The sequence below is a fragment of the Saccopteryx bilineata genome, chromosome 4, assembly GCF_036850765.1.
Source record: "Saccopteryx bilineata isolate mSacBil1 chromosome 4, mSacBil1_pri_phased_curated, whole genome shotgun sequence".
Lineage (NCBI taxonomy): Eukaryota > Metazoa > Chordata > Mammalia > Chiroptera > Emballonuridae > Saccopteryx > Saccopteryx bilineata.
This window is the reverse complement of record NC_089493.1, coordinates 190,985,519-191,010,283: the sequence shown is the minus strand read 5'-3', so window position 1 is coordinate 191,010,283 and position 24,765 is coordinate 190,985,519. Positions and strand designations below refer to the sequence as shown.

Below are 24,765 nucleotides of genomic sequence, written 5' to 3'. Positions count from 1 at the left end.
TGCCAAGCAACAAGGACCACAGTCCTGGATGGTGAGACGGAGTTTCCACTGGGGGACCCTCGTGCGGGGCTGGGTTGAGGAAAGAGGGAGCGCCCCTGTGTCGGCAAGGCCACTGATGCAATGCTTTTCACCCTTGCAGACCCCAGGTTCAGCGGTTTCCTGAAGAGACAGGTAAAGGTCTCAGGGGTGACAGTGAATGGCATGAGGGGGTGACCTTCAGCTCCTCTGCTGGTTCCTAGGGCTCTTTGGGTGACATGCAGGTGACCTTATTCATTTGCCTGTCAGCCATTTCTTACCCAAAAAAGGGTTTAGGGTCAAGATTGAGGGTAGGAGAGGTGTCACAATGCAGGGCACTTGGCTTATGGCCCCTGTGCAGCTGGGACCCCCCCCCCCCCACAGAGACACAGCGAGGAACTCTGGGGGTGGGAGTCGTGGGGAAGGACCCAGGCGTGGGCTGAGCACCCGAGTAGGGCCAGCCCCAGGCTTCGGAGTCTTCACAGCAGGTTTTCAACCGTGCCACTGCACATGCTGTAAAGTGCCTCGGTGACTTTAACACATGGGAAAGATTGAGAGCCCCCGCTGTCGTCAGATAGAACGAGCCCACAGGCAGACATTCTAGAGCTGGTACTCAGGTGTGTAGCGGGCAGGGTGGGGGCCTGGGACAGAGCACCGGGTGGGAGAGCTGCTTTCACTTTCTACGGCTCCTTTGGTACTAATGGTTGTGATACCTTCTCCCACAGAAAGCCACGAGGAAGACAATGGCGGCTGGTCATCCTTTGTGAGTATGGCTGGGCTGTTCTCCCCGCAGTGTTCAGAGTGCTTTGTATGTAGTAAGGAGCCGGGCCTCTAACCAGATGCTGGTATAGATACCGCGGGTCCGAAAACGTGTGTGCGAGGGCTAGATTGTAAATATTCTTGGCTTAGACGTCTACATGGTCTCCGCCTCCCCTTCTCACCTCTCCTCCTGGGCTACAATGGCAGCCGTAGTCGGTACCTGGAGGAATGGGCGTGGCTGCATGCCGGCCAGCCTTCTCCTGGGAACACAGATGCTGGGCCGGAGTTGGCCCACAGGCTGTCGTTTGCAGACCACACCACTGTTACCCACCATTACCACCGAGAGCAGGGCCTTCCCTCAACCACTCCTCTACCTTAAAGTCGCTTTAGGTTTAGCTCTTCTTGTGCATAAAAGTCTCCACTGGTGAAACAGTAGGAAGGGGATTTCAGAATCAACCTTTACCCTGAGAGGCCCTCAGGGCAGGTCCCATCCAGTTGGGATTTGTATTTGAGGGGTCACAGGGAGCCCTCTGAGATGCTAATAAGCTCCACACACCCTCATCCTGTTAGACCACAGGCATAATCACTGCATATTGAGCTAGACTCAGGCTAATGCGCTGTGGTGGCTTGGGACCCATCTGCTGATTTTCCAGATGAGAAAGCTGAGGCCCCCGGAGAGCCTCAGAGCCACACAGCCAGTCAGAGACAGGCTACGACCAGATGGCCTGGCCCTCCAGCCTGTGGTCTTTCTGGTAAGTGGCTACCTCTAGTGCCTTTAGAAGCAGGCACTCCACAATCCTTGCCCCCTTGTCATTCTGGCAAAAGGAAGCATCTCATTTGAAAAACATGCCAGCAAAGTCTGTGCTTTCTGCCAGGACCCAAAGGAATAGGACAGATTTATTTTGTACAAGAGGGAACACAGACCGGAGCTTCCCTCGAAACGTTTACATAGTTGCAGAGAAGCTGCAACTCTGCCACTGCTTGCCGCCTGGTTCCTTCGGCACAGGGGGGCTCAGCCCGAGGCTGGCCTCCCTGGTCCTCTCCACAAACAGCAGCTTTCCATTAGCGGCTGGCTGTAAAACGCGGGGCTTCCGTGTGCTGCCCGGCGCTGCGCAGGGCCCTGTGGGGGCGGGTGGAGATAAACAGCCCGCACGCACGAGCATTTTGCAGCACGGATAACACACACACATGGCAGAGTAGGGTTCAGAACCAAATATGCACATAATTTGGGAGCCAGATCGCCGGGTGAAATAAGCCAGCGTGCTAGAAACGGAGAGGCAATGTCTATTGCTGAAAGGGGCTTCTGGGGTAAATGCCTGGTGGGAGGTCAGGAGCAATGAATAGGCCTGGAGTGGGGCTGGCGAAGAGAACCTAGGGATGTCCCCACCAGTCTAGGGGACAGTCCGCCAGGGCTGGAATGGAGCCGACGCCATTGTTCAGCAGTCCTGTTTGTCTGGGGTTCCTTCCATTCCATCCCGCCCCATCCCCCGCTTGCAGGATATAGAATCGTTGATGACAGGTCATTTTTAGAGTTCAGGAAGGCACTCAACCCTCACGTTGTCTTCCAGTATATTTCTTTACATGCTCCTCGAGTCAAACATGAACACGGGAATCTTTCAACTGAACTGCTCATTCTTCCTTACGCCTCCTAGCAAAGCCATCAGGAGTTCTGAATCACCACGGCATATCTTTCCTTACTGAGTTGCAACCTCCATTGCTTCTGTGCGCACTGCCTGTAAGGCTAGAGAAATGCCCTGGGCTGGGGTACGGCCCTTGACTTTGGCTGAGTGGTAAGCCGCTCTGCTGGGCGGCGGATGGTGCCCCCTCTGCTTGGGACCCATTCCTGTGACTGCCCACTTTCATGGGCTCCTTCCAAGGCAATGACCCAGCCCCTGGGACTGGCTTTCCTAAGACCCACAAAGAAGCACACATAAAAGACAATAAAAAAATTTAGAGTTTAGAAAGAGTCTAAGAGAGCAGCTTCCAACTCAGTGTGGGAGGTCACAAATAATGAGCTGTTGTTTCCACATCCTCAGCTAAAGAGAAGAGCACAGCTGTGACTGTCCCCTCTCAGACACAACTCAACCCGCCTTCTGATTAACAGGCTTGGCTAGCCGCTCCCCCATTAGCGTGGCCTTCGGCATGGCACTGGGCTGTAGCGAGGAGACATTTTTGTGAGCACAGGCACATTAAGAACAGAACAGCCATGAACTTGGGGCATCCCAAATGCTCCCGGTGTTTAGTCTTCCTGCTGGTGATACCTGGAGTAAAAAATGTGTTTACTCCAAACGGAACCGGGTCCCCCACCCCTCTACTCCAGTGTCTCCCTCATTTCTTCTGCTTTTCTTGGTTGTGCAAAAACGGTGTCAAGGAAAACGCACTGGCCAAGTGGCCTGAAGACCTTGACAGAGGTCCCAAGTCCGTGACCTGCTGGCCTTGTGGTTCTGTGCTCCGCAACCTCAGTGCGCTCATCTGTAAAATGGGAGTTAGCCGTCCCAGCGCTGCCTGTCCCCGGGCGGGTACCACTGTGAAGCTTGGCAGAGGGTAGACTCAGGCACGTTGAGTGCCAAGCATCCTCTACACACGGCACTATCCCTGTCATCGGGTCGGCAGGAAGAAGACGACTACGAAAGTCCCAATGACGATCAGGATGGGGAGGATGATGGTGACTACGAGTCCCCCAACGAGGAGGAAGAGGTGCCTGCGGAAGAGGACGCTGATTACGAGCCGCCGCCCTCCAATGATGAGGAAGCCCTGCAGAACTCCATCCTGCCCGCCAAGCCGTTCACTAACTCCAGCTCCATGTACATCGGTAAGCGCCAGTGGCCCCGCCCCCGGCCCCTCCTCCCCATGCGCGGGAGATCAGAGCCCAAGGGGCAGAAAGCTCTACGTGCAGATGCCAGCTTTGGGCAAGTGACTCCCCAACTCCAGGGCGGCAATTTCCTCCTCTGTGGGCTAGGATAACAGTACAGACGACACAGGTTTGCTGTATGGGTTATGGATGCTGAGGACCAACTATTGCCTGTGATGGCTGATCTCAGCACTGACTGGCCACTTGAGGGTAATTGGCAGTAATAACTCATTTTGTGTGTTGCTTGGATACTCAGGAGTACTTTCCTGTTTCTCCCCATTTTCTAACCAACGCACAGTTCTATGGCACAGCTACCCCCAGACTGTCAGAACAAACAATGCTATATCAAGTGGGCTTTGACCATAATTTTAAATCATTTTAAACAGTATTTAAGATTTTCACTATCTGTTTCTGTTAGTCCATTTCTCCCTCGTTCACTCATTCAGTTATTCATTCAACAGAAATCATTGATCTCCTACTGCAAGCCAGGCATCATTCTAATGCCGAAAGTCGAAATCATCAGGAAAGATGTAGCTTTGTCTCATGGGGCTTATATTCTAGTAGAGGGTGACAGAAAATAGCATATCCACACTTACATAATAGAGTATCAAGAAGTAAGCCAGAAAGTTGATGATCAGTATCACAAAAAATTGATACCACTGAGCCTTTAGCTATACAACTCTTTGCAATTTTAAAGCCCTTTCATAAACACTGTGTCAACATTTTATTTTGTGTTTTTAAGCACTCTGTGTGATAAGGGCAATATTCAGGAAGACAAATGTGGGAGATGGTGCTGGGCTGTATGCCTAGTCTGTGCTTGATTCCCTGAGGATGTGATATTTAAGCTGAAAGTTAAAGGATGAGTAGGGGTGAGGCTATGTAAGGTAGTTGTGGGAAAGGAAGAGCATTCCAAACAGAAGAAATGGCTGTGCAAAGGTCCTGTGGTTCATAGGAGCATGGCATATCAGAGGAGCTGAGAGATGGCCAATGTGGGTGGAGTGGCATGAGATTAGACCTGGCTTGCCAATGCCTTTCAAGGGCTGGGACTAGGGTGAGTCAAGAGAAGGCACCCAGGGCACAACATATAAGGAGGCTGGCACTTACAGTCCTGGCCTGGCCTTTCACTGTCAAAGGGGTACAGACGTTGTCAGCCTGTAAACCTGGCTCAGGGATACTTCTGTAGTAATCAGAAAAATGTGAGTTGCTGTCCAGGACAAGTCCTGGTTAACCAGTTAAGAGTCTATGATTTGGTAACAGGAATTGGGGACCAGATCCTCCCCTTAAAGGAAGAGAGGAGCAAAAGGAGGAAGTATGAGGGGGCAGAACAGCCCAGAGCATTTGCGAAGGGGGGAGAAAGGGGACCCAGAACAGGATCTCCATGAGCCATTGGTGACACTTGAACCCTGCCCAGGTCGCTGGGCGTGCCTGTGTGTAAATGTGTCTCCAGTGCTTGGAAACCCTGATACGGACAAATCCCCACCAGCACTGGCAGTGGTGCTGGTGGGAATCTGTGGGATCCAGGGCTCCCGAGCCCTGAGGTGTGCAGAACTGGGTGCAGGAACCCAAGCGTGGCCCACACTCACCTTGGCTTAGCATTTCTCCTTTCATCTGTCTGTGCTTGTGTTTCCAGACCGGCCCCTCTCCGGGAAGTCCCAACAGCAGCCGCCCGTGCCCCCCCAGAGACCGATAGCTGGCCTCCCTCCCCCGCCGGCGGGCCGGAGCCACACGGTAGGCCTCTTGCTCTGTCCTGGTGCTTTGTGTCCCCTCCAAAGAGTTCTTCTTCCACCGAGAAAGGAAGACGACAGTCGTCTTCACCTATTCTAACCAGTAAGACGAGATTATATGTAGGCTGGGAAAATGCCTACCCAAGTACTCCTCATGTTGTAGGAGATTTTGGAGATGAAATACTAGTGATTTTTATTCACGTCAAAACGTTTATCAGTATTTTCTTTTTACCATAAACAAAACGAACTAATTGTATAATAAAAAGTCTCTCTCGGATATGCATTGTGCTATTATCTCCCACTTTTGAAATAAATGAAATCTGTAAAATAGACTCTTAAGAGAACAGGGTTAAGTCAATGGTACCTACTGGTATTCCAAGATCCCAAGTCACTTTCTTTCTCCCGAGAAAAAGACTTGCGCCACCTGCTGACCAAGGTCAGAAAATTCACAGGCAAATGCCTCCAGACTGCAGGGCTTATGACGCGGTGAACCCAGGAAGAGAGAGAGGGGCAGCAACCCCCTTTCCTCTTTCTCCAGGCTTACAGCGCCAGGTCCTGGGGGGGGGGGTTTAATCAAATACTCAGAGAGACATCTACAACTTCAGGATAGGGAGTCAATAGCTGGAAATGCGTTCTCTTCGTGAGGTCCCTGAGCTCTCGCACAGCTGTGGCAAATACCGGAGTGCCAGGTCTAGGAGGAGGAAGAGGATGTATTGCCCCCAAAGCTCAAGGTCTAGACCACACCACAGTCAGGACCCCCCATCTAAGAATGGTTGGCTCCCTCCTGCTCCTGCAGTTTTGCAAAAGGGGGCTCACCGGAGCTAAGTTTATCTACAAATACATTTTGCTTTTGAAATCTGAAGGGATGTCAGATTTCTCCACTGTTGGGATGCAGAATTCACTCATCCCATCAACAGATACTTACTGAGCACCTACTGTGTGCCCAGCACAGTGTTGTAGCTGCTGGGAACACAGAGTAAATAAGACAGACAAGGTCACTGCGTTCATGAAGTTTCGATTTGGTCGGAAGGATACACATAGTAAGTAGACGTATAAACAAGACATTTTGAGTAGTAACGTGTGGTTAGGGAGAGAGAGCAGACCCAGGAATGTGATGATGGGTGGGGAGGTGACACTGAACTGGGCAGAGTGAGCCGGCCGTGACAAGAGTCAGGAAAGAACATTCCAGGCAGAGGGAAACACAAGCACAGAGATACCAACATGAGCTGCAGCAGGAAGACCCTTGCAGGGGGCGCTTAGCCCAGCAGGCGCTGGAGAGAGGCACATAGGAAGGGGGGGGGCGGGAGCCAGCTCGAGCAGGGCCTTGCAGGCCACCGTCGGTTTTCACCACGTCCCCAATGGGAGAAGAGCCACTAACGGGCTTGGCAGCGGAGCGACAGGCTCACTCTGCTGGCGTGCAGAAGTCACCTTGGGGGAGAGAGAGGGCAGAACAGGGGGCTCAGATAGCAGGCTCCTGTTCAGACAGGATTCAGAGACATGCGTTTGTCAGCAGAACATGGAAATGGAGAAAAGGGAACAGACTCAGACATATTTGAGCGGATAAAGCCACCAGGACCTGCTGATGTGTTGGAAATACTTCCTAACATTTGGGTTTTTTTTTTCCCCCGAGCAGCCGCTCCCCAAACCCCAGCTCAACCACGAAGAGCCTAGCCGAGGTCGGCCCCACAAAACAGCGAAGCGTAAGTGCCGCTCTCCCTTGCCCGCCGGGCCCCTCCCCCGGGCAACCACATTCTTCCTTTCATTGACTTCGGTCTCTTCCCTTCCAGTCCCTGCTCCTTCCATAGACAGAAGCACAAAGCCTCCCCTCGATCGCTCATTAGCTCCGTTCGACAGAGAGCCCTTCACACTAGGTCGGTATCATTCGTATTTGACGCAGAGTAATAATGGATAGCATTTATAGAGTACTTGCTGTGTGCTCCTCACACACCGTCGCATGGAACCGCCATTGCCACATGACTGGGCGGGGGCTATTAGAAACATTCTCCTTTTACAGATGAGGAAACGGAAGTACAAAGCGGTAACTTCCCAAGGTCGCTCAGCTACCAAGTAGAGACTCGAACCCAGGGCAGCCCGTGGCAGAGCTCCTGCCCTCAGCCCTGCTCCTCTGGGGTGGGGGGCATTGGGGTACACACCTCCCAAAGGCCATGCAGGTGGCATTGTGATAAAGAGGGAGAAACCGGGTGAGAGACAAGAGGTCTGAGAGACCTGTCATCAGCCACTGGTAGCTAGTTAGCAGCTCACTGGCTGCAGAGACCTTAGCTTTTCAGAGCTATCTCCTTATTTGTAAGGTGGGTGTCTATAAGGAGAAAATGCATTATAAATGTGCCATTCGAGTAGCAGGGTTATAATTTGTTGTACGCGGGTAAACAATAGTCCCTTCCCCCCAGGACTGACCCAGAGCACTCTTGGATTACAGCTACCTCCACTTGAAGCTATTTTCTTTTCTTTTCTTTTTTTTTTTTTTTTTTTGACAGAGACAGAGAGAGAATCAGAGAGACGGATAGATAGGGACAGACAGACAGGAAGGGAGAGAAATGAAAAGCATCAATTCTTCATTGCTGCACCTTAGTTGTTCATTGATTGCTTTCACATATGTACCTTGACCAGGGGGCTACAGCAGACCGAGTAACCCCTTGCTCAAGCCAGTGACCTTGGGCTCAAGCTGGTGAGTTTTGCTCAAACCAGATGAACCTGCGCTCAAGTTGGCGACCTTGGGGTTTTGAACTTGGGTCCTCTGCGTCCCAGTTCGACACTCTGTCCACTGCATCACAGCCAGGTCAGGCACTTGAAGCTGTTTTTAATTCAGTTATAAATCTTAGCTACCATTTATTGAGCACCTACTATAAGACTGGTGCTTTACCTACCATAACAATCTACCTACATTATCTCTAATCCTCACGCCAACTCAACAAAGGGGGTGCACTATTATCCCCACTTTGCAGTTGAGGAAACTAAGGCTCAGAGAGGTTGAATAATTTCCTCCAAATTTGTATAACTGGGTACAGGATTTGAACCCAGGTCTTTATGACTTCAAAGTAGATGTTCTCTCCTACCACATCCTCTTGCCATTGAAGACCCTGGATTTTTTTGTATGGACTAGAGAGTTCTGGGGATGGAGCCCCGAGCCTGGAGGGTTAAGGAGCCTAGAAGCCCATCCCCACCCCCGCCCGCCCTTAGCCACACCCTGAGCGCAGCATTCACCTTCTGTGGCCTCAGCCTCCTCTTCTGTTGGCGAAATGACTGTCAGTTCTGGAATTCGAGGTGCTGCTTGCTGCTGTGTTTCCAACCAGGCTTCCCACCTCTCTTGGCTCATGCCAAGCTGTGTGGGCCCTTTCTGCTTAGAAAGGTCCACTGCAGAGGGTCATGCAAATTACATGAACATGAAGACAGATTCGACGTCAGACTCCAGCCGGCGTGCTTACTACTGTGAGCCAAAGCTTCAAATAAGCGGGACACTGAATCAAACCCTTCTGTCACCTTCTGAGCTAAAGCTGACCTTTTAAAAGATTTTTTTCCCTTTTGGAAGTGACCATTTCTTGACAATAGCAGCTCTACCCTTGAATTTACTCCCTTGTCCATGATCTTTTGGGCGAACTAACTTCTTACAAAGCTCAGACTCTTAATAGGAGGCTCCTCACATGCCCGAGTATATAAATCAATCAGTAGATTAAAAAAAAAAAAAAAACCTATTCATGTCTAAAGATATAAATCTAAGTTTTCCGGTTATCCTTCTAAAGTAGGGTTTTCACCTCAAGCCAAAGTTTTATAAATAACAGACTTTTTTTTTATACCATCAGACACTCTCCTACTAGGCAGTGGGCTCTCCACAGTGGGAGAAGGTTCTTAGCCTCTATCGTGGGCCTGACATGTACTCAGTTTTTAGAAAAGAAATCATGTTGTAAAAATACAACTCCAGGTGGGTCATAACATCACTCACCTTAGGCTGGTAACTGTGTGAGGCAGGGGTAAGGGGGGTTGGGGGGAGAAAGAGGAAGAAAGACGAGCTGTCTAACTTGGATCATGTACCCAACCCTGCATATGAAGTATCACTTGATTCTTATAGCAAATCTATGCAGCCCCATTTTACAGGTGAGATCACTGAGACTCAAAGACCTTAAAATAACTTCTTCAAGGTCACACAGGATTTGCTTCTAGACCTGCTTGAATCCAGTTAAGTAGTATTTGTGTTACATTGAAGACACAGGGCATACCTACTCTAGGGGACTTCAGACAGAATAGAGTACATTGCTTTGAATAATTTTGCAGATTCCTCAGGTGCACCTAGCCCTTTGGGGAGCCTGCATGTTATCTGTTGCATGAGAAAAGCGAAAGGAAGAAAAGAGAGAGAGAGAGAGAGAGAGACCAGCCAACAGAAACCAAAACAAAATGATTTGCAGCCCACCAACAGTCTCCTAAAACCCTCTTCCCCAAGTTAAAAATATTTCCAGAAACTAAGTGTAATGAATACTTTATATAACATCAAATGCACCAATGACGTAGAGGAAAATTAGCCCCTTCATGGCAAATGGGTTTATTTCAGATATAAAGATCAGCTTTGGCTTTGCAAAGAACCTCTTGACCAATGAAAGAGGTCTAAAACCACCAAGACATTTGATCCTTTTAATCATCCGTTACCTATCATAAATTTGCAAAAGAAGCACAGAGTCCAAAATACTCTTTGTATGTGCACAGTGCTGTGTGACCTTGGGCAAGTGACTTGGTTTCTCTGAGCCCGTAAAACCAGGTCTAACGTCTGTGGTTCTTCATGGCTCAAACCCGATCAGCCCCCACCCCCGCCATGGGACTCGGTTCACAGTTTCATCAAACTATGTGTTACTACGTTATGTTTAGCCAATCAAGTCCAGAACTCAGAGCCTGTCCGCTGTTTGTCATTTACAGGGAAGAAACCAGTGTTTTCTGACAAGGTAAGCTGCTTTCCCGTTTTGTTGTGCTTGCTTCCATTTTTGTCACGTCTTGTGTCTTGTCTTTATTCTCTGAAAAGCACTGGGGCCACTCATGCTCCTTCCCTCTTGTCTTGCAGCCCTCGACCCCAGCAGGAAGGTGAGCCCTGCACGGTGCCTGCGGGAGGGGACAGGGTGCACCTGGGAGCTTGGGTTCGCGTCTCATCCGCCCTTTCTCTCAACTCGCCAGGCCTCTCGGGGAGCACTTGCCCAAGATGCACAAGCCCCCTTTACCACCGACCACAGACAGACACGACAGAGGTAGCCCCCTACCAGCGAAGAAGCCCCCTGTGCCGAAGTAATTATCCTCTATTGCCTGAACTTGTCACTCAGCGGGGACGCCTGCCCGGGGGTGGCTTTATGTAGGAACCAGACGTCCAGGCGCTCGGGGCGGGGTGGGGGGGTCGGTTCGCTGCTATGGCTGCGGGAATGTGGGGGCCACTTAGGTTGAATACAAAGTCTCAGGGTCCCTTTGGGGAAAATGGCACTCTAGCCAAGAAGGGAGGAGAGAGGTGCTTAACTGGGTGCCGGGGTATGACTGCCGATGGTGGAGGCTTTATCCTCGGCCAGTCCAGTCTGCGGCTGGGCTTCGCTTCCACCGAAGGGCGTGGGGAACTGGACCTGACATTCTAGTTTTCCAGACAGACGGCAGAGAGGAAATGACTGAGGGAGATGTGTGGGTCACTGGAGGTGTCGTTCTCCCTGCCAGCCCACATGACAATGGCAGGATACTGAGGTCTGCTCTAACATTGCCAACTTTACTATCAGGTGTTCGGGCCTAGTTACCAACTGGGACGGATGCATTTGGGGCCAGGCCCCGCCCCACTGCTTAGGAGGGACACGGCCAAGGCTGCTGCCGGGCTGAGTAATCAGCATCACACCTCCGGCTTGGCTCGGCCGGTGTGAGGTCCAATCAGGACCAGGCTAGCTAGGGAGCTAGGGCGCCCCCCCCCCAAATACCTCAGGGATCTAGTTAACGTTTTCATGGACTATTTTTTTTTAATTTTTATTTTATTGATTTTAAAGAGAGAGAGAGGAAGGGAGAGAGAGAGAGAGAGAGTCAGAGACAGGAACATCGATCTGTTCCTGAATGTGTCCTGACCAGGGATCGAACCGGCAACCTCTGTGCTTCGGGACGATGTTCTAACCAACTGAGTTCTCTGGCCAGGGCTAATGGACTATTTTAAAAGATCAAAATGAATGCAAATATATATATATATAATATATATATATATTATATATATATATTATAATGAACAAAATGTCAGACTTGTAAATAAACGCAGGGTGAGATGACACACGAGGCACTTGTTCACAAAATCATCCTCCCCACGTTCTCTCCATCAGGAGAACGGGACGCGGACCCCGGTTCTGCTTCCCTTCACCCAAAGGGTGAGCCCTGAGGTGGCCGTTTTAACACCATCAGCAAAGGAGAAGATAGCCTTAAATGTTTCCGTTTGCCTAGCAAAACATCTAGTCAATGAAACTTAATAGTTACTATTCAGTGAGCTTGCTGACTAAACCTTTCATTGGTATTTGTAAGTATTTGCCGCGGTAGCGGAACAGAATGAAGGTCCGCCTGGCTCAGCAGGTCACGGTGTCAGGAGCACGGAGTCCCCCCAGCCTCCCGCCCCAGCTTCTCCCTCGCCTCTGCTCGGGGTTTTATTTTTCTCCTTCTCATTTAGCACGGCTCAGTGGGTTTGATTTCTCATTATGAGATTAAGTGGAACAATCTATACTCTGGGGCCGGCTCTTTGAAACTCTTCATGCTCACTTCTTTCTCTTTGTGCTAATTCATTTCAGGCATGGATGGGGACCACCAGACAGAAGAGAGAATGTAAGTCCCACAATGTCATTTGGTGAATGCCTGGCACGGGGGAAAAGCCAGGGTGGGCTCTGTGGAGGTTGGGGCTCCCCCTATCCCAGCCGTCACTGAAGTCCAGCACCAGAGCCAAGCCTACGAAGTGGGCTCCTCGGTACTGTGCCTGCTGGGGCCTCCATCTGTCCCACCTGCCCCCCCCGCCCCCCGGGCTGCATCGTGTAGCTCCTGCCCATTGGAGACCTCCCGGGGTGGCCGGGTTAATAGCAGCCCCGTTACCAGGTGGCACATCAAGGTGAAAGGTTGTGGGTAGATGAGAGGGTCGAGAGAGGGAAGCCCAAGAGGCTGGGCCGCACAGCAAAGGTTCCAAGTCCTCCCTTTTAGTTTGAAAACCCTCGCAACCTGAAAAGGAGGGGGGAATTGCATTTATTGAATGCCTACTATGTGCAAGTTAGCAAGCTTGCTACTACGTTTGGGTGACCAGCTGTTTGCCTGGCATTTTCCCAGTTGTAGCAATAAGAGTCTCGTGTCCCAGGAATTCCATCGGTTTCAGGCAAACAAGCAAAGTTGGTCAGCCAGTGTTACATGTGCTTTGTGTCTCACGACCCTGTGAGGAATTGTACTTTCTCCGTTACTAAGAGGAAACCAAAGCTCAGAGGGTGTACACGACTCATTGCCAGTCGCGCCGCGAGGACATGGCCGGGATCAGAGTCCAGGTCTGGCTGATTTGCTCAGCACTGTAAGCCCTCTGAAGGCCATCACGCACCTGCCCCTGTTCGAGGGCTCGGCCCACAGGTGCCTGTGCTTCGTAGCTGTGCTAGACGTTGTGCTTGCTCAGATGAAGGACTAAGGCATGCTGGAGACAGGCAAACCAGCAGACAGCTCGCTAAGCAGAATGCGACCACGGGACGAGCTCCAGAGCTGAAGGGGAGGCAGTGATCCGCAGGGGGTTGAGGAGCCTGGGTGACTTCTCAGGGGTGAGGTTTGTGATGGCCACTGAATGATGGCGAGGACACAGAATACAGTCACTCAAAGAGAAAGCCCAGTGCACCCCAGCCTCAGGAATGTTCTGAGCAAAGGCAGGTGGATGGCGATGTCCGTGGAGATACAGAGATGGTCAAGGACTGCAGCTTGGTGCTAGAGCCATAGGGACAAGAGGAGGTGAGGTTGAAAGCGAGGGTAACGTCACATTACTGAGGTCCCCAATCTAAGGAAGGGTTGGCGTTCAAGTCATGAGAGTCTGGGACATGTATATTCTTTAGCCCGTGTGGGCATAGACATGGTTACAAACGTGTTGAAGAGAGATTTCATTGTGGGGATTCTCTGAGCCCATGTGTGTTTGTTTACTCAGCTCTGTACGGGGGCTCCCAGTTGGCCAACTGGGATGAGTAATTCTGGCTATGATCCCTCTTGCTTCATCTCGGTGGTAGAGCATTCTGCATGCATGAGGCACAAGTAATAACTAATCCTTACAACACTTTTATCACCGGCATGCTGTCCTAACAAAACAAGTCCCCAAGTTGCTCATTTTGGTCTACTAGTCAGTGGCACCGTGGCTTTTGTCTCTCCCATCATTTCTCATCTGAGGATTAAAGCTCCTCTTCCTTGCTTGTTTCCCAAGCTGGCCCTGCAGACAGGTATGCTGAGCGATGCAGATGCACCTGTAAAGCCACATTATAAACAAGATGGAGTTGCTCTTGACCGGAGTGGCCACTGCACAGTAGAGCCCAAAAGAAGGCTGAGCGTTGGGCCAGACACACGATCGGGGCCAAATCCAGTTCTGTACCCCTCAGCGAGTGAGGAATCCCGCCTGGGTGGCACGTTTCCCTTTGGAAATGAGGATGTTAGATTCTGGACAGGTTGCTAGGGGACTTGGCTGAAATATCATGAATCATTGGGGGCGTGTAGTAGATAGGATCATTATTATTGTACCTGCCGGCCCTCTGAGGCACCTCAGAGCCTTTTTGTTGCTAAGCATACAGGGAGAGATTCAAGGTGGAGTGTTTATGATTAAGGAATCAGAAACCACTTAGGAAGTTCTACTGTTCCCTACAATGTATATATTTATTACAGAGTTGCTCGCTGCTAAAGTGACACAGAGGCATTTAGATGATTGAAGAATTGTGTTTTCATGATGGGCTAATATCTTTTTTTTTTCCCCCTTCGCTTTACCAGGATGAAGATGATGGTATGTTCAGAAAAGCTTTTTACAACTTATAACTCACCCCTTCATTTTTCTGTTCAGGCGTTCAAACAAAATTATTTAGTTCAAAAACCCCATAAAGTCAATTATATTTGTTAAATTAGTATTAAATAGACATCTATCAGTTGGTATACTGCATAGCTGTAATACAATGGAATTGTTTGGCTGGGCTACCAAAGAGAACTATTAAGTTCAGGCATGGCTGTGTAAATTAATAGTATGGCAAAGTTAAAAACTGCATGGGCGGTTTGGAAGAAAAACTTTACTTAAGCCCTCTAACGCATAGGGTAAAGGATCACTAACTGCAGATGATGAACGAGACGGCACAAAATTTGGCTTTTATAAAGCAAAGCAAAGCTTGTGAGCCATTTCTGAAATTCATATGGTTCCTAATTGACAATTTTCTGCCAAGTTAGCACTTAAAAAATGAAAACAAAATAAAATAAAGGTATATTACAGAGAATGATATAGAGCAGCATCATTTTTAAATGCATTCTAAGGTGAGAAGTCATCTAGAAAGTCCTTGGGGCGTGAGGTTCCGTCCCACCACTTCCTAACTAACTACCTTTGATCGTTTGGATGTTGAATCTCTCTTTAGACTAGATGTTGCTAGTGGAGGGGCGGCTCTGCAATGTTCTCCGACACTTGGATCCTGACAGTCTGCTTTATTTTTCCCTTCTCCCCACAGTGCATCAGAGACCTTTGCCGCAACCAGCACTGGTCTCCGTGAGCTCCAACACTTTCCCTTCGAGGTCCACCAAGCCATCGCCCAAGCACGCCCTCCCGTCCCCCCTCATGTCCGGGGCGTTCTCAGAGAGGTTTGTGGCGACGCCCTTAAGCTCTAACTTAACGTAACAACCGGGTCCATTGGGACTGAGCTGAGGTTGGTTAGGTTGAGGAAGAAAGAAAGGAGCCAGCGGGGTCAGAACGTTTTGACTCTTAGGAACCCAAACTATGCCTGCCCAGGCGGTGGCGCAGTGGATAGAGCGTCAGACTGGGATGCGGAGGACCGAGGTTCGAGACCCTGAGGTTGCCAGCGGTTGCCAGCTTGAGCACGAGCTCATCTGGTTTGAACAAGGCTCACCAGCTTGAGCCCAAGGTCACTGGCTCAAGCAAGGGGTCACTCGCTCTGCTATAGCCCCCCGGTCAAGGCACACATGAGAAAGCAATCAATGAACAACTAAGGAGCTGCAACGAAAAACTGATGATCGATGCTTCTCATCTCTCTTCCTTCCTGTCTGTCTGTCCCTATCTATCCCTCTCTCTGACTCTGTCTCTGTAAAAAAAACAAAAAAACAAAACAAAACAAAACAAAAAAAAAACAAAAAACACACACACCCAAACCACGCTAACCATCAAGAACCACACATGTTAATCCACTGGCATCTGTGCTTGGGGTCGGAGGGGTAGAGAAGAGAATCCCCCACGGTCGCCCCAAAGAATGGACTCTTTCGCAGGAAAAGGGGAATGTTTTCACTTTGTGAGTTAGAACAAACAGCCACTAAGAAACCCCATTATTTAAGTACTTGGGGTTCACCCTGCACCTTGAATGGGGAGACGGGGAAAACGTACCTCACATGTGGCAGACGCTAAGAGCTCGCCTCAGAGGCTCCTCCCTGCTGGTCATCGCTCTCCACAGCTGTGACGCCTCTCAGGGCGCGTGATGAGGCTGTCCAGAGGCAGAGGCGTGACAGGAAAGAGACTCAGATTGTTTCTCCCTCAACAAGCCCACAGGATGCGCCCACACCTCCAGCCGTTCGGGCTCCCTCTCCCCTTTAATGTCCACACGCAGAGGACCAGTCCCACCTTACACCTGTTAGAAAACTCAGCCTCCAGCATGACCCCTCCGCCCCTGCCAGCCATCTGGAAGGATTCTCAGTTTTTTTCATCTTCCTTGGTGCCTTTTGCTCTGATGTTCTGCTGCTGCTTCTCATCCTTCCAGCTGCGTTTCTCCTGCCACATCTGCCCTTGTTCATGCTGCTCAGCCCGTTGTTCTTACAAAATGCTGCTCACATGAGATTGCTGAGCAGAGCACACTTGGACAGATGGTTCGGGTTGATGGTGGGGGTGTCGCTGCTCGGCACGGAGCAGATGGCATTTAGGGTCCCCGAAAGCCATTCCTGTCTGCTCCTATGCCACCTGGTCTCTGGTTCTCGCCCACCCACCCTCTCCTCATCTACCACGAGACCTGGGGATTCCCTGTTCCCCAACTCCATGCCCATTTCAGTATGTTCCTAACCAGGAGGCAAGTCCTCGCCCCAGAGGACTTCCGCCATTCCCCAAACTCAAAAGCCTCAGACTGCAGCTGACTGTTTAACTTTTACATGCCCTTTATGCAGTTTTCCTGTGGTTTTTCTGTTTAATAGCTTACTTTTAAAATTTTATTTATTGACTTGACGGGGTGGGGGGGAGGAGGAAGAGCAGGAGGGGAGAGTGATGCAGAGGTGGGGGAAGATTTGCTGTTCCACTTATTTATGTGTTCATTGGTTGGTTCTTGTATGTGCCCTGCTTGGGGATTGAACCCACAACCTTGGTGTACAGGAATGACGCTCTAACCAACTGAGCTACTTGGCCAGGGTCTTGTTTTTATTTGTCTTTGACTTGTGAAGCCTGTTAGACACTGGGCCGGTCGCCTTGGGGCCGCAGGCAGTGACGTGCGCGTCTGCTCAGTTCCTCCTCTGAGCCCAGCTCTGGCGGTGGCAGGGCGGGTGGGAAGTCGTGGCAGAGGAAGCAGCATTTGCAGTGCAGTCACCCTGCCCAGCCTCCCCTCGCCCCTTCACCTCAGCCCCACCTGAAGGCTGTCTGTTCCTTGTCTCCGCAGTAATAGCCACTTCCCGCAGAGCGCCTCCCTGCCGCCGTACTTCTCTCAAGGTTTGTACTCCGGGACCCAGGGGCCTTCGCGGCCCCAAGGCTCTGAGCAAAGGCTCTGTTGTTTCCTAAAGGCGTCCGACTTCCTCACCCAGCGCACCAAGGGCTGGTGGAATGACTGAGCACGACAGAAGCCACCACACACACACTTCCTCCTTCCTCAGGGAGGTGGCCTTGGCCTGATTCTTCACAAATCGAAGCTTTCTGTGACTGCTGTGTTTTTTTGTTTTTTGTTTTTTGTTTTTTTTGTATTTTCCTGAAGCTGGAAACAAGGAGAGACAGTCAGACTCCCGCATGTGCCCGACCGGGATCTACCCGGCACGCCCACCAGGGGGCGATGCTCTGCCCCTCCGGGGCATCGCTCTGCCATGACCAGAGCCACTCTAGCGCCTGGGGCAGAGGCCAAGGAGCCGTCCCCAGCGCCTGGGCCATCTTTGCTCCAATGGAGCCTTGGCTGTGGGAGGGGAAGAGAGAGACAGAGAGGAAAGGGGGGGGGGGAGAAGCAAATGGGTGCTTCTCCTATGTGCCCTAGGCGGGAATCGAACCTGGGTCCCCCACACACCAGGCTGATGCTCTACCACTGAGCCAACCGGCCAGGGCCTGTGACTGCTGTTTTTATACCATGCTCAGGATGCTATTTGGCTTTCTCTGTAAATTTTAGGTTTCCATAACGATTCTACACTTGATTTACAAATTAAAGAGCATATTTAAAATACATATTACGAGAACCCAACCCACAAGATTCCAAGTCAGCATGCCTGGACGAGGATGTGCATGTTAAACGCGTAGTCATGTCGCCTCTGGGTGTCCAGTGCGAGGGAATGGCTGATCGTGTTCTAAAAGCTAACAATGTTCTCAAGGCAATTTCACTCTGTCTTGGACTACTGGCATTTCTTTTTGTGAAGATGATGAGAACATGATTATCTTTATTACTGCCCTGTCACCGCGTCGGTGGTTGGGAATCTACCCAGGGGGTGTGGGGGATGCTGGAGTCTATGAAAAACAACTGACTTTTAGATATTCTTTCTGGTGATCACATTAAAATGACTGTGGCCTTTTCATCAATGGATCTAGTCACTTGACATTTTATAACATACACATTTAGGAAATCACTCAAATCTGTGGTTCTCCTCTTGCACGGCTACAGAGCAACACCTGAGCAGCCCTTGTGGGTTTGAACCGGTGAAAACGCTTTTTGAAGCTATGGCTTCTTGAAATGTAACTTGCTGGAAATAATTGCAAAGGCAATTTTTTGGGGGAACGGGGAGGGCAGTGTGTTAGGACAGAAATGAAAAAGGGGCTTACAGTAAATTAACTTCAAAATGCTTCCTTTTGAAGGTGCTGGCAACAGGCCGCCTCCCAGAACGGAAGGCAGGAACTTCTCCTTGCCCGTCCCAAGCAAACTGAGGCCACCGTCCCCTGGGGGACAAGAGGTAAAAAAATAAACAACAACATATGCTTTTATTTCATTTTATCCCCCCCCCCAGCAAATGAATCATTATAAAGTCCCAGTGAATAGTGCTCTGTACTATTATCTTTTATTGGCCTTAATTATTTTTTAGTAAAAAAATTAAAAGGAAGGGTCCAGATGGAAAAAATGTTCTTTTTCCTTGGTGGTCTTACAGGCCTGTCCCATGGCTAGTGTGTGTTTTGCATAACAATGGGTAACATAATCCTACTTTTCATGTTTCCTAGTTTATGACCTTGAATAAGTCTCTTAACTGCTTGTTAATTCAGGTTTTTTCCCCATTAAGTATATTATATTAAACTGAAGAAATTACTGTAGCTCTATCTTTCCTGACTCGAGGTTCCTGTTCCATAAGGAATGTTTATTTGCAGCTCCCTGGAAACCTTGTCATGAGAGAAAGCAGCTCAAGGGAGACAAACCTTCTGTTTAGCCCTGTCTGAGGGATTCTGTATTCAAATTAAGAAAACAAACACTTCAAACCTCATGGAATTGGGGTTGTGATGTGTGGAAATGATGACCTGAAGGCTTTTCTTTTTCCTTTTATATATATAACTACAAAATTTATTCAGTATTTTTTAAAATTTACATTTTCAGAATTCATTAAATGAAGACTGGTACGTTTCTTATATAACCCGGCTGGAGGCAGAAGCTGCTCTTAGAAAGATAAACCAGGTACTGTGCTCAAGATTATTTTTAAGTCATTATAAATATTAATGGACGGAGAAAAAGGGAACTGACTTTCACTGAGTACCAATTATGAGCTAGGAATTCTACTAGATTCATGCTTTTATGCTAAGGGCACCCATTAGCGCCGGCCTCACAACGACCAGCCGCTGTAGCGACGATTCCTAGGGCCCTGGGAAACGTCTAAATCAAAGCCGCCGTTCGGCTGGCAGAATGGGAGGAGATTTCATTATTGAAAAGGTCCGTCTTGTCATAGGAATTACACAGTGTCAAAAGGTGACTCCCCCCCCAAATTTCCAACGTCTTACCGGTTCCATCTTCCTCGTGACACTCCCTTGTCATTCACATCAACGTGAAGAGACCGTATGCAGAGACAGCGGCGACTTTTTGCCCTTTCCCCCTAGAAATTTCTAGCCATTCCTTAATATTACCAGGACTTCCCCAGAATTCTTGTCACCCGGTGCTGAACCTTAGCCTTAACCTTAAATCTACATACAGCAGAGAGGAGGAAGGGAAGACCTTCAGCTTGCAGGTCCCGTGTCTACAGCAGAGGTTCCCGGCCTGAATCCGTTTAAATTGCCTGGGGAGCTTTTAAGTCATTCCCCTTTCTGGCTCTCACCTGGAGGGATTCTGATTTAACCAGGGGCGCTGTGTGAGCGCTCGGGTTTTCCAGATGATTCTAAAGTGAAGCCAAGGCTCTGATTCGCTGGTCCGAGGGTATGTTTTTTCCTACAGAGATGTTCTGACCCATGTTTACTCGTTAATTGGGAATAAAAAGAACACAGGAACTCCATTATGCAGACTGATGGCTCTGAAAAGCCATCCTGATTCAATACAGGATGAGAGAGTCCTTTAAGGGCAACCTTACTAATTAACTCTATTTTAATATCAGAAATCACTACAGTATTAATAGCGCATAACAATAATTTATGGAATAAAATATGAAGTAGAGGACAAATCACAACACTAGTTTAGTAAATATCAGAAAGAAATGATACAGGCACACAGATGGCCCGCTTTCAGTTTTGTTCGGGTATGAAATATGAGCTGGAGAGAGGGAGATCTAAAATGCTGCATGAATTCCACGGGCCCCGGGGGTCTTCTGACTTCAGCTGTGGAAAAGAAGGGCTAGAAGATGAGCTCCCAGAAGTAGGAAGATGTATCTTTAGTTAACCAATCAAGTCTTTATTTCACCTGGCCCTTGGTCCGTTCAGCTACCTATTATTCATTTTATTGCTGAAAAGGGGATTCCTTTTCATCATAAAACTTCAGAGACTGACTTGGAAATTTCTCTGACAATCCCTGCTGCCTCCTTCTTGATAACCACAAAGTCCATGCCAGGTGGGAGCTGGGCTGCTTGGGGAACTGAATGTTCGCTGGCCCGTCCCTGACGGCTTTCCAGCTCCCGCGGGACTCATTTGCTGTTTTTAGAGGCAACGGAGGTGTTGACTTCTACTGCTCCCATCATAGCAAGACTTCTTCTTCCTTTTAGGATGGCACTTTTCTGGTCAGAGACAGCTCTAAGAAAACAGTATCCAATCCGTACGTCCTCATGGTGTTATACAAAGATAAAGTTTACAACATCCAGATCCGTTATCTGGAAGAAAGCCAAGTTTACATGCTGGGAACCGGACTCCGAGGGAAGGAGGTAAGGACTTCCAGCTGCAGAGCCTCCCGAGATTCTCCTTGTGTCTCCCTGCACACCGTCCCACACAGAACTCTGCTCTCACGTTCTCTGTGGGTCCACACTGTGTGGCAGCTTTAGAGTTAAAACACTCCAGTCAAACCCTTCGTCTGCTGAAAGGAAACAGTAGCTACCTCTGCCATAGGGGGGGTCTTTCTTTTACCTTTTATTCCAAATACAGTACTCTAAAATCACTTGCGTAACTTTTGAAATCAGAAAAAAAGATGTAAACATTGAACTTTTTCAAAACGGATCCAGTCAGATGGTGTCAAAGGCCAGTCCCTTCATTGGTCACCTTTGTGATATAATTTTAATATAAGGTTGCAGGCGTATTTATAAGGTTGTGTTTTAAATCAACCCACGGAAACGGGGAAAACAGAATTGCTGTGATTATTTAGATACTTGGTTCATTTCTTACTAAAAACAGAGGTTTGGCCAACGAAGGCGGCCAGATTGCCACAGATCTTTGCCTCTGTGCGGCAGCCCAGGTTCAGCCACTTTTGGGTGGTCTTCAGACTGATAGGAAGGAGACCTTCCAGGGCTGCTTTCTGCAAAGAAAACTAACGGCTAAATTTAATGCCCCAAACATATTCTTTAAGTTCAAAGTTTCAGGAGGGAGGACCAGCTGAATCAAACATTTACTGAATGAGAAACAGCTCACCTATATCTTTCATTTGACTCCAAATATCTTTAAGTTATGGTCATGTAAGTGAGTAGAAAACCGCCCCACATGACTTTGGTCAAACATCTGAATGGCTGGTTGGTGCGGTGAGAACTGCGCCGGCCCCACAGGAGCAGACAGAGGTGTCTGTCCGCCAGGACTGCTGTCGGTCTAGTGTGCAAACACAAGGACACGTCACAGCTGCCCCGAGGGAGCTCAGCAGTGGTCTTACAGGAAGTGCAGAATTCTGCCTGCAGTGTCTACGTGACTTCTGAGCCATGTCTAGAAGGATAGAGTCTAAGTTTTCCCCACTCTGGCCTCCAGGGATAGAATGATCCAGGCAGTGGGTGCAAAGACTCGGCTACAGAGCCCTTGTGTGGGGGTAAGACTGGGGGTGCAACAGAGTCATCAGGCTGTGGATGTCCCATCCGGACACCAGGGCCACTCTGACCTCCTGATTCCTTATACCTCCTTACACTATTAATGATTGAGACGTGGGATACAGAAACCAAAGCCAAAACTACCAAGGGAAACTCTAAGGCAAAGGTGTCATAATTAGACTCCCATATATGATCCCCTAGATCCCTGGTCAGCAAACTGCGGCTCGCGAGCCACGTGCGGCTCTTTGGCCCCTTGAGTGTGGCTCTTCCACAAAATACCACATGCGGGAGCTACCTCGATAAGGAGTGTACCTACTTATATAGTTTAAGTTTAAAACATTTGGCTCTCAAAATAAATTTCAATCGTTGTACTGTTGATATTTGGCTCTGTTGACTAATGAGTTTGCTGACCACTGCCCTAGATGAAGTTAAAAAATATATTTATAATCACATATATGGTATTTAATCCATAGTTTATTGAATGGCGGTGAGGAATTATTTTTTCAAAGTTCTATAGTAGAAATCATTAAAATATTTGCCAAATTTTGCAGGTTTTTTTTTTTTAAATCAAAATTCTCATAACTCCAAGAGGTAGGATATTATGCAGATAAAAACAACAACCGAGGGTGAAATTTATGCTGCCTGTCCCAGCGTTGATTTGTTTCCCTATTTTTGAATCTTTCAGGACTTTTTGTCTGTATCTGATATTATCGACTACTTCCGGAAAATGCCACTTCTGCTCATCGATGGGAAAAACCGAGGTTCCAGATACCAGTGCACGTTAACACACTCCGCAGGCTACCCATAGCCAGCCGGCCAGCACGTGACCCTGCCGCTGGGCCCCACGCCAGCACGGGGAGATTAGTCAGCCCTGGTGACTGGACAGCACAGGACTGACTCGGACCCCTCACCGCGAGCGCCAGGGTGTCGTCCTTCCACGTAAAAAGTCTCTGAAATGAAGACTGTTAAGTATCTCATAATTTATTTATTCTTCTTCAGTGTTTGTAAAGTGCATGAGTTATAATGTTCACACTTGAAGTCTAATAGTGCACTGTAATAATTCGTACAAATAATGTGTATTTTTGATACCCATTTCAAAGTACAGTAGTCTACACAGCTACAAAAATAATTTGGGGCAAGTTTCAAAACACTTAATAATAGTTTTTGCTATCACATAAAACTGATTTTTTTCATAGCCAAACCTTTGTGGGTCAGTGGCAACCATCAGTTTGATATGTATAATTTGAAAATTACTAAAATTAACTTTCTCAGCAACAATAATTTAATCTTCAAAAATACTTCCTATTTGGTGTTTCTTTTTGTGTTTGTATAATTTTTTATGAAAAGATAAATGCATGTTGGAATTACTTCCTGGGATTAAAATTAATTTGCCTCTTTCTTTATACTTGGGTTCCTAAAACAACTTGGTTGACTTTACAGTTTAGTCTATACTCTTATATTAAATATTTTTGTTTATAACAAATTCAAGCTACAAAGTCCAAAGGAAACACATTAGATTTAGAGATGAAGTTTTAGTGTCAAATACACTTGTATTTAAGTACATTATCTCTCAACACCCACATTCCACCTCCTCTACACCCTGCCCAACCCCGAAAGCATGTCAAGTGATGTAGATTTCACCAAAATCTTCCCGGAAAGATAAAAAAAAAAAAAAAAAGCAATGGATATACACAGAAAAAATTGATAAAATTGATTAGAGTTTCTGGCTAGATAGCCTTTCTTCCATCTTTTTCATAAAGCCTTTGTCTCATCCTTCAAAAAAAAAAAAAAAAAAAAAAAAGCTTTATAAAATCCTGCAAAGCAATTCAGATCTTTCCTTCATTTGCAAATATCACTTAACAAAAGGTAGTAGGTATTTTGCAAAACAAAATCCTGGCATTCTGTGGTTCTTTGAGTTTTCCCCTTTGGGCCCTTGGTTGTTTTTCTACAATTTTTATTAACAAATTGTTGGCTTTTCGGCTTAATCTGCAAGTTTTCAGACTGGCAAAGGATATCTTGCAACTTCATTGTCACAAGCTAGTAGGACATGGAAGGGATCTAGAAAGTCACCGGGTTAACTGACAATTCGCTATGACGAGTATGTGGATACTTTTAACCAAGAGTGAGGAAAATGATGTAAAGCTTACATAAAACTTACAAACCAAAGCTCTCAGTTAGGCTCCAGAGCTTTGGAGTTCTACAGCTGGAAAACCTGCATTATTCAACAGGATATTCAACAAGCATTTCCTTGGTGCTGATTCTGTGTTAAATACTGAGCTGAGTGCTGGCTAGTGGGGATAGCAACCAGTATACATTCTGTTATGGGCTGAGCTGTCCGTGTGTCTTGCTTCACAGTATTCTATCCTTTATATTAAAAATGATCTGGCCCTGGCCAGTTGGCTCAATGGTAGAGTGTTGGCCCAGTGTGTGGAAGTCCTGGGTTTGATTCCCTGCCAGGACACACAGGAGAAGCACCCATCTGCTTCTCCACCCTTCCCCCTCTCCTTTCTCTCCCTCTCTCTCTCTCTCTTCTCCTCCTACAGCCAAGGCTCCACTGGAGCAAAGTTGGCCCGGGCGCTGAGGATGGCTCCATGGCCTCTGCCTCAGGCAGAATGGCTCCAGTTGCAATGGAGCAACACCCCAGATGGGCAGAGCATCGCCCCCTAG

General features: G+C 48.4%; 1 protein-coding gene across 1 annotated transcript in view; it reads left to right on the top strand.

Moving 5' to 3' along the window:
* The window catches only part of LCP2 (lymphocyte cytosolic protein 2), a 38,151-nt gene extending 14,630 nt beyond the window's left edge, over positions 1-23,521 (top strand). The window contains exons 5-21 of the mRNA XM_066273238.1: positions 140-171; positions 741-778; positions 3,388-3,586; positions 5,256-5,353; positions 6,983-7,049; positions 7,137-7,220; positions 10,270-10,295; positions 10,412-10,431; positions 10,522-10,629; positions 12,135-12,168; positions 14,326-14,338; positions 15,042-15,171; positions 17,175-17,224; positions 18,560-18,654; positions 19,284-19,361; positions 20,866-21,021; positions 22,784-23,521. Coding sequence (XP_066129335.1) covers positions 140-171; positions 741-778; positions 3,388-3,586; positions 5,256-5,353; positions 6,983-7,049; positions 7,137-7,220; positions 10,270-10,295; positions 10,412-10,431; positions 10,522-10,629; positions 12,135-12,168; positions 14,326-14,338; positions 15,042-15,171; positions 17,175-17,224; positions 18,560-18,654; positions 19,284-19,361; positions 20,866-21,021; positions 22,784-22,906 — 1,351 coding nt within the window. The 3' untranslated portion in view covers positions 22,907-23,521. The remainder of the gene's footprint in view (positions 1-139; positions 172-740; positions 779-3,387; positions 3,587-5,255; positions 5,354-6,982; positions 7,050-7,136; positions 7,221-10,269; positions 10,296-10,411; positions 10,432-10,521; positions 10,630-12,134; positions 12,169-14,325; positions 14,339-15,041; positions 15,172-17,174; positions 17,225-18,559; positions 18,655-19,283; positions 19,362-20,865; positions 21,022-22,783) is intronic.
* The last annotated feature ends 1,244 nt before the right edge of the window (positions 23,522-24,765 follow it).